This window comes from Epinephelus lanceolatus, chromosome 7 (genome assembly GCF_041903045.1).
Source record: "Epinephelus lanceolatus isolate andai-2023 chromosome 7, ASM4190304v1, whole genome shotgun sequence".
NCBI lineage: Eukaryota > Metazoa > Chordata > Actinopteri > Perciformes > Serranidae > Epinephelus > Epinephelus lanceolatus.
The window spans coordinates 47235892-47246012 of NC_135740.1; the positions used below are offsets into that span (position 1 = coordinate 47235892).

At 49.5% G+C, this 10121-nt stretch overlaps 1 protein-coding gene across 1 annotated transcript; it reads right to left on the bottom strand.

Moving 5' to 3' along the window:
* Positions 1 to 106: 106 nt before the first annotated feature.
* On the bottom strand, positions 107 to 6859 carry LOC117251351 (proteinase-activated receptor 4). The gene is made up of 2 exons (XM_033617571.2): positions 6446 to 6859; positions 107 to 1485 (listed from the first exon to the last, which is right to left on the bottom strand). Exons 1-2 carry the CDS (start codon positions 6549 to 6551, stop codon positions 434 to 436), a joined length of 1158 nt encoding a protein of 385 aa, XP_033473462.2. The 5' UTR covers positions 6552 to 6859; the 3' UTR covers positions 107 to 433.
* Positions 6860 to 10121: the final 3262 nt, after the last annotated feature.

Consider the following 10121-nt stretch of genomic DNA (forward strand, 5'->3'; position numbering starts at 1 on the left):
ACAGTGCTAACCACTGTACCACTGTGCTGCCAGAAACCTGAAATCTTAATATAATAAAGTCAGAGTTGATTTGTTCTGATATAAAGGAGGTCTTAGGACTCAGATATAGACAGAAAAGACTTTCTCAGTCTGTCTGTGAACGTTTTATTAAACACGTTTATTTTCTCTGTGAATTTACAAAACTGTCTTTAATCTTTGATTCTGTGTATTTACACAACAGTCGAGCAGTGTATTTTAAATATTACTTTATTAATGTGTAAATAAACTAAATCAGGTAGTTTGTAAATCTACAATCAATCAAGTCATCAGGGATCAATTCAGCCTTCATATCAACAGTTTAAAGGAGCAGTCCAACGCATTAAAAATCAGCTGTGATGATGTCAGCAGTCATGTGACCATCAGGTAAACGTGGTTCTGACACAACGACGCCTCCTCACACCGTCCCAGATGAGTCACACCGAGATGACTCTGTGACCTTTGACCTCCGTCCTGATGACGAAGAGTACGACACGTTGTTCCCCAGAGAAGACTGTTTATCCTCGGAGTTGCCGCGGCAACACAGCACGTTCCTGGCCTTCTCCCTGAACTCCACCGACACGAAGTAGAAGATGAAGGGGTCGATGCAGCTGTTGAAGGTGCTGACTGCTAAGCTAACCATGTAGGGGACATACATGTCCTCACCGTCTCCCTCCAGCGAGCTGTCAACGTAGGTGAGGAGGAGGAGGATGTTACTGGGCAGCAGACATACGATGAACACCAGCAGCACCAGTACCGTCACCCGGACGGCGTGACCGTAGCGCTTCCCCTCAGCCAGCAGAGTGCGCAGTACGGCGCCGTGGCAGAACAGTACGACTAGGAAGGGCAGCAGGAAGCAGACGGTAAACAAGGTGGCGAAATACGGCAGGAAGTAGCTCTCCTGGTCCTCCTCCGGCAGTGCATCATGGCAGGTGGTGATCTGCAGCTCATCCAGCATGTAGGTCTGCTGCGACACCAGCAACGGCAGCATGGCGGCCAACACCACCGTCCACACCGCCGCCGACATGTACAGAGATACCCGCTGGCTGCGCAGCGTCTTGGCACCAAACGGGTGGACCAAAGCAATGTACCGGTCCAGAGCCACCAGTGCCAGACACAGCACAGACCCGTACATGTTGCCGTAAAACATCGCCATGACGATGCGGCAGAAGGGCTCGCCCAGCTCCCAGTTGTTTCCTCTGAAGTGGTACACGATGCGGAATGGCAGCGCCAACAGCAGCAGGCAGTCGGCGGCGGTGAGGTTGATGAGCAGCGTAGTGGATGGCAGCTGTTTGGTCCTGAACAGCAGGACCCACAGAGCCAGCAGGTTGGAGGGGAGACCCACCAGGAACGCCAGCAGGTAGAGGATCGGCAGGTACACGTTGGTGGTCGGAGCCTGGATCTCCTTCAGCTGCCGCTCCTTCAGGGTGGTGAAGTTACACTTCATCTTCAGCTTGAACGCACGCAGACCTGCAGAGACCACAACACACATCAGATTGTAGACCTGCAGAGACCACAACACACATCAGACTGTAGACCTGCAGAGACCACAACACACATCAGACTGTAGACCTGCAGAGATCACAACACACATCAGACTGTAGACCTGCAGAGGCCACAACGCACATCAGACTGTAGACCTGCAGAGACCACAACACACATCAGACTGTAGACCTGCAGAGATCACAACACACATCAGACTGTAGACCTGCAGAGGCCACAACACACATCAGACTGTAGACCTGCAGAGATCACAACACACATCAGTCTGTAGACCTGCAGAGACCACAACGCACATCAGTCTGTAGACCTGCAGAGACCAGGACACACATCAGTCTGTAGACCTGCAGAGACCAGGACACACATCAGTCTGTAGACCTGCAGAGACCACAACACACATCACTCTGTAGACCTGCAGAGACCAGGACACACATCAGTCTGTAGACCTGCAGAGACCAGGACACACATCAGACTGTAGACCTGCAGAGACCACAACACACATCAGTCTGTAGACCTGCAGAGACCAGGACACACATCAGTCTGTAGACCTGCAGAGACCAGGACACACATCAGTCTGTAGACCTGCAGAGACCACAACACACATCACTCTGTAGACCTGCAGAGACCACAACACACATCAGTCTGTAGACCTGCAGAGACCACAACACACATCACTCTGTAGACCTGCAGAGACCAGGACACACATCAGACTGTAGACCTGCAGAGGCCACAACGCACATCAGACTGTAGACCTGCAGAGACCACAACGCACATCAGACTGTCGACCTGCAGAGACCACAACGCACATCAGACTGTAGACCTGCAGAGGCCACAACGCACATCAGACTGTAGACCTGCAGAGACCACAACACACATCAGACTGTAGACCTGCAGAGACCACAACACACATCAGACTGTAGACCTGCAGAGATCACAACACACATCAGACTGTAGACCTGCAGAGGCCACAACGCACATCAGACTGTAGACCTGCAGAGACCACAACACACATCAGACTGTAGACCTGCAGAGACCACACAACACACATCAGACTGTAGCCCTGCAGAGACCACAACACACATCAGACTGTAGACCTGCAGAGACCACACAACACACATCAGACTGTAGCCCTGCAGAGACCACAACACACATCAGACTGTAGACCTGCAGAGACCAGGACACACATCAGACTGTAGACCTGCAGAGTCCACAACGCACATCAGTCTGTAGACCTGCAGAGACCACAACACACATCACTCTGTAGACCTGCAGAGACCACAACACACATCACTCTGTAGACCTGCAGAGACCACACCACACATCACTCTGTAGACCTGCAGAGACCACAACACACATCAGACTGTAGACCTGCAGAGACCAGGACACACATCAGACTGTAGACCTGCAGAGTCCACAACGCACATCACACTGTAGACCTGCAGAGACCACACCACACATCAGTCTGTAGACCTGCAGAGACCCCACAACACACATCAGACTGTAGACCTGCAGAGACCAGGACACGCATCAGTCTGTAGACCTGCAGAGACCACAACGCACATCAGACTGTAGACCTGCAGAGGCCACAACACACATCAGACTGTAGACCTGCAGAGACCAGGACACACATCAGACTGTAGACCTGCAGAGGCCACAACACACATCAGACTGTAGACCTGCAGAGACCACAACACACATCAGTCTGTAGACCTGCAGAGACCACAACACACATCAGACTGTAGACCTGCAGAGACCAGGACACGCATCAGTCTGTAGACCTGCAGAGACCACAACGCACATCAGACTGTAGACCTGCAGAGACCAGGACACACATCAGACTGTAGACCTGCAGAGACCACAACACACATCAGACTGTAGACCTGCAGAGGCCACAACACACATCAGACTGTAGACCTGCAGAGACCAGGACACACATCAGACTGTAGACCTGCAGAGACCACAACACACATCAGACTGTAGACCTGCAGAGTCCACAACGCACATCAGTCTGCAGACCTGCAGAGACCACAATACACATCAGACTGTAGACCTGCAGAGACCCCACAACACACATCAGACTGTAGACCTGCAGAGACCACAACACACATCAGACTGTAGACCTGCAGAGACCACAACACACATCAGTCTGTAGACCTGCAGAGACCCCACAACATACATCAGACTGTAGACCTTCAGAGACCCCACAACACACATCAGACTGTAGACCTGCAGAGACCACAACACACATCAGACTGTAGACCTGCAGAGACCACGACACACATCAGACTGTAGACCTGCAGAGGCCACAACACACATCAGACTGTAGACCTGCAGAGACCACAACACACATCAGTCTGTAGACCTGCAGAGACCAGGACACACATCAGACTGTAGACCTGCAGAGACCACAACACACATCAGACTGTAGCCCTGCAGAGACCCCACAACACACATCAGTCTGTAGTCCTGCAGAGACCTCGCAACACACATCAGACTGTAAACCTGCAGAGACCACAACACACATCAGACTGTAGACCTGCAGAGACCACAACACACATCAGTCTGTAGACCTGCAGAGACCACAACACACATCAGTCTGTAGACCTGCAGAGACCACACAACACACATCAGACTGTAGACCTGCAGAGACCACAACACACATCAGTCTGTAGACCTGCAGAGACCACAACACACATCAGTCTGTAGACCTGCAGAGACCACAACACACATCAGTCTGTAGACCTGCAGAGACCACACAACACACATCAGTCTGTAGTCCTGCAGAGACCTCGCAACACACATCAGACTGTAGACCTGCAGAGACCCCACAACACACATCAGTCTGTAGTCCTGCAGAGACCTCGCAACACACATCAGACTGTAGACCTGCAGAGACCACAACACACATCAGACTGTAGACCTGCAGAGACCACAACACACATCAGACTGTAGACCTGCAGAGACCACAACACACATCAGTCTGTAGACCTGCAGAGACCAGGACACACATCAGTCTGTAGACCTGCAGAGACCACAACACACATCAGACTGTAGACCTGCAGAGGCCACAACACACATCAGACTGTAGACCTGCAGAGACCACAACGCACATCAGACTGTAGACCTGCAGAGACCACAACACACATCAGACTGTAGACCTGCAGAGACCAGGACACACACATCAGTCTGTAGACCTGCAGAGACCCCACAACACACACCAGACTGTAGACCTGCAGAGACCACAACACACATCAGTCTGTAGACCTGCAGAGTTCCAATGTTTCTGCTATGCGTATTTTGTGTACTGAGTTGCTTTGCTGGCATCGTTGATCAACAAAATGTCTCCCAGTTTCCAGTCTTGATGCTCAGACAGCTGTTTCCTCCTGCACACTAACCAGGTGTGGCAGCAGCAGACCAGCAGTTCCAGTGCTCTGTGAGGTTAAATGACTGTTTTTGTCAGTGGAGTCTGGAGGTTTTGATATAACGGCTTTAGTTCCTAGGCGTTTTTCAGGTTGTGACTGAAGTTAACATTCAGCTACACACAAGTCCATTTTTAATCTCTGGCTTCAGTTCCCTGTTGGAACGGGCTGTTCGTCTGACGGTGAGGTGGTGAAAATATCCTGAACACAGCAAACACTTAAACTTTGTTTAATTAATCAAACAGGTAATAGACCCATTAACTGTTAGTTAACACTATGACATTTTTTGGTGGGCGGGGCTTAGCTGGAGGCAAAACAGTTCTCCACAGACATTAGCTAGCGCTAGCTAACAAGTTGTGTTGTCTTGTTTTAGACGATGGAGGAAGATGATGTGAGTGGTGCGTTCAGAAACACTCATTGTGAGTGTGGGAGCGCACTCTGACACAAACTGGAGCGTTGATAAATTGGGAGCGCTGTCTGAATGTAGCGTTGGGTTATCCAGAGCAGCGCACTCTCAGAGTGGCAGAGCGCACTCTGGACACTGTGTCTGTGGAGACGGAGATTCCAGGTGTCTGTAGAGTATCAGACACCAGTATGTGTCGCTATGTGACGGGATCACAGGTCAGTCTGATGGCACAGTCGTGAACTTTGTCTCTAACTGACCTGATAAAAGTTCCTGTTAGTGAATATTTAAAGTCTCTCATCTCCTTAAACAAGGTGACACATATGTTTGTTGCAGTTTACTGAATTTAGGATAAAAAATGTCTGAATAAAACATTCAGAGGATCTTTTAAAGATTAGTATTATAAGCACTATGAGTGAGCAGCACTCTGTCGTAGCCCACAGGTGACGAACACACAGTGGTGGTGGTTTCTCATCAGGCTGAAACTTTTTAAACACAACGAGACTGATTCATGATTATATATCAGTGTTCTCACTGTGTCACATGTTCAGACTGGAGTTTAACACACAACAATATATATTAATACTATACTGTACTGTACAACTGTAATGTCCCCACTATAATAAAATGTCCCCACTTTGATAAAATGTCCCCACTATAATAAAATGTCCCCACTTTGATAAAATGCCCTCACTATAATAAAATGTCCCCACTTTGATAAAATGTCCTCACTATAATAAAATGTCCCCACTTTGATAAAATGTCCCCACTATAATAAAATGTCCCCACTTTGATAAAATGCCCTCACTATAATAAAATGTCCTCACTGTGATAAAATGTCTTCACTTAAACAAAATGTCCTCACTGTGATAAAATGTCTTCACTTTAATAAAATGTCCTCACTATAATAAACAGTCTTTCAGAGACATAAAGTCAACCTGGTCCTCTCAAAGGTAGAAGAACAGGGACAGACACACAGGTTGAGTTCATACAGGGAGGATCCTGAGAGTCAATTAAAACATGTCCTGATCTGAAGCAAGGGCTGCTGGGAATCGAACCTGTCTCTACCTGTCCATGTGCTCGGAGGGGACAGAAGAAGAAGACTTACGGACAGACATGCTGGAACAGTTATCTGTAGGGCGAGGAGACGAAGAGACGCTGCAGATGGTCGACAGCAGAGAGACGAAGACCAGAGTCCCAAAAACCAACTTCATCTTCCTCTTGTCCTTCTTACACTTCTTCTTCTTCTTCTTCTTCTTCCTCTTCTCTTGTTGTCCTCCTCCTAGCTCCTACAGCCCCTCGTTTTAACAGCTGTATCTCTGAGTTTTTGTGAATGTCTCGGCAGCAGCAGCTCTTTTCCTCTTCCTCAAACTGCCCTGTGGTTTTGCAGAACATCAGCAGTCCTCTGGTGGTGGTGTGTTTGTGGTCGTATCAGGAGGACCTGCAGTATCAGAGCTGTGACGCTCAGCAGCCTGTTTGTGTTATCTGAGCCCAGAGCTGCCGGTGTTGACTCGCCTCCTCTGCTAATGGCATCCAGATGTGTGTGTCTGTGTGTGTGTGTGTGTGTGTGTGTGTGTGTGTGTGTGTGTATGGTATGTCTGTCTTTGTGGGGACCAGCTGGAGGAGGCCCTGGTTAGTGGGGACATGTTGAACATGTCGTCTGGGTTCAGATGAGTTAAATATTTACATGTAATGTTTGGAAACTGCATTGTGTTCTCACAAACACAGAAGTAGGAACGTGTGTGTGTGTGTGTGTGTGTGTGTGTTGTTCCTCCCACGCTGTGATTCAATCGATGATGGAAACATTTAAGTGCTTAGCTTCCTTCATCAAACAGGAAATGCCTCTGACCTTTCTGTAACTAATCGTGCTCTCAGCCCCGCCCCTAAAACACTGATGAACTGACTGCAGCTCAGCAATAGTGTTTTTCCATATGCTGAGATAGTGTGACAGATTAGAGGACAAAAGACCCCTGAGGATGGACAGAGAAGAGTCCACCATCTCCTCTACAGAGGAGTTAAGACACCCAAACTGAAAGAGACCCAAAACAACCACAAAGACACAAACTGACCACAAAGAGATGCAAAATTACTTCAGACAGATGTAAAACATTTACACAGAGACTTGAAACAACTTTAAAGAAACACAGAACAAGTACAAAGAGTGTTAAAACATCACAGAGACACAGAATAACTACAAAGAGACATGAAGCGACTGCACAGAGACAGAATATAGAGACACATTCCTGCTGCTCCCTCTACATTTCTTCTTTCCTGTTGGTGATAAGCAGGTTTCCTGTCTCTGTTGTTCTGCAGCAGACAGTTTAAATTAATACTGAACATCTGCTGTGGTCACCATGACGACAGAAACACAAAGTTAGGGATGAGGACGCGTATGAACATAAAACATGTAGAAACATAAACATGTACAGGAGGAGTTGTTCCAGACGTGATGCAGACAGAAGGTTCTCACTGTCAGTTCTCTAGTCCTGTGAGATGTCATCATCACAGTTTAATGGTTCCAGTGGGTCTGTGAAGAAAACGTTGTTTTCCTCGAATGTCTAATGATCTAACAGACATTTTGTTGGTAAAATATGCTTTCAGTGGTTGTCGTGGTGACTGAGGAGGTTCTAAGGGTTCCTTAAGAGGTTGTTTTGTAGTTCTTGTCCTCAGTGAGTTTGTTCCAGGGTGGTTATGGATGAGACGTGTTAGAGGTGTTCTAGAGGTCCAGCTGGTAGGAGGCCCCGGGGCACACTGGAGCCCAAATCTGATATGTATGTATATATATCAGATTTGGGCTTGGGAAGCCAAATGCAGGAGGTCTGACACTGCAGGTGTCACAGTGGGCTGGTGGCCAGCAGCAGCACAGGGTCCAACCTGTATAATAGCAGCAACAGGAAGTTTGCTGATCCTCCGGGAGGTCGGGGCTGTCAGGTTCCTGGAACTGTGGGTTTGATCTGGCTGTGTTCAGGTTGATGTGGCCATCTGTGATATTGACACATGTTGTATTCACTTTATTATCAGACTCTGTTGATCAGTCCTTCTTCCTGTGTCGGGGGTCTCTGCAGTGTAAACAGTTGTAAACTGGAGGAAACCCACGCTGACACAGGGAGAACATGACGGAGCACCTGGAAGAAACCCACGCTGACATGGTGAGAACATGTCGGAGCACCTGGAGGAAACCCACGCTGACACAGGGAGAACATGACGGAGCACCTGGAAGAAACCCACGCTGACATGGTGAGAACATGACGGAGCACCTGGAAGAAACCCACGCTGACACAGGGAGAACATGTCGGAGCACCTGGAGGAAACCCACGCTGACATGGTGAGAACATGTCGGAGCACCTGGAGGAAACCCACGCTGACACAGGGAGAACATGTCAGAGCACCTGGAGGAAACCCACGCTGACATGGTGAGAACATGTCAGAGCACCTGGAGGAAACCCACGCTGACACAGGGAGAACATGACGGAGCACCTGGAGGAAACCCACGCTGACACAGGGAGAACATGTCAGAGCACCTGGAGGAAACCCACGCTGACACAGGGAGAACATGACGGAGCACCTGGAGGAAACCCACGCTGACACAGGGAGAACATGTCAGAGCACCTGGAGGAAACCCACGCTGACATGGTGAGAACATGTCAGAGCACCTGGAGGAAACCCACGCTGACACAGGGAGAACATGACGGAGCACCTGGAGGAAACCCACGCTGACACAGGGAGAACATGTCAGAGCACCTGGAGGAAACCCACGCTGACACAGGGAGAACATGACGGAGCACCTGGAGGAAACCCACGCTGACACGGGGAGAACATGTCAGAGCACCTGGAGGAAACCCACGCTGACACAGGGAGAACATGTCAGAGCACCTGGAGGAAACCCACGCTGACACAGGGAGAACATGTCAGAGCACCTGGAGGAAACCCACGCTGACATGGTGAGAACATGTCAGAGCACCTGGAGGAAACCCACGCTGACACAGGGAGAACATGTCAGAGCACCTGGAGGAAACCCACGCTGACACAGGGAGAACATGTCAGAGCACCTGGAGGAAACCCACGCTGACACAGGGAGAACATGTCAGAGCACCTGGAGGAAACCCACACTGACACAGGGAGAACATGTCAGAGCACCTGGAGGAAACCCACGCTGACACAGGGAGAACATGTCAGAGCACCTGGAGGAAACCCACGCTGACACAGGGAGAACATGTCAGAGCACCTGGAGGAAACCCACGCTGACACAGGGAGAACATGTCAGAGCACCTGGAGGAAACCCACGCTGACACAGGGAGAACATGTGGGAGCACCTGGAGGAAACCCACACTGACACAGGGAGAACATGTCGGAGCACCTGGAGGAAACCCACGCTGACACAGGGAGAACATGTCAGAGCACCTGGAGGAAACCCACGCTGACACGGGGAGAACATGTCGGAGCACCTGGAGGAAACCCACGCTGACACAGGGAGAACATGTCAGAGCACCTGGAGGAAACCCACGCTGACACAGGGAGAACATGTCAGAGCACCTGGAGGAAACCCACGCTGACACAGGGAGAACATGTAGACTCCGCACAGAAGGGCTCCCACTGCACTACCGTGCCGCTCTTTAAAACTCATTAAAATAATAAAATATATCAAAGATAATCTATAGCTCTTGTTATTGATCTGTTATTATTTATTGGTGATCAGCTGCTGAAACAGGAAACAGAAGTGACAGAGCTGATTCACCAACGAGACTTAACTGAGGCTGCTGCAGTTACTCACTGCATCCACCAGG

Bases quoted from the DNA above. Each gene is read 5' to 3' on its own strand.
- LOC117251351 (XM_033617571.2), bottom strand. From the start codon at position 6,551: ATGAAGTTGGTTTTTGGGACTCTGGTCTTCGTCTCTCTGCTGTCGACC. The intron at 1,486-6,445 runs GTAAGTCTTCTT...TGGTCTCTGCAG, and splicing joins CTGTTCCAGCATGTCTGTCC to GTCTGCGTGCGTTCAAGCTG.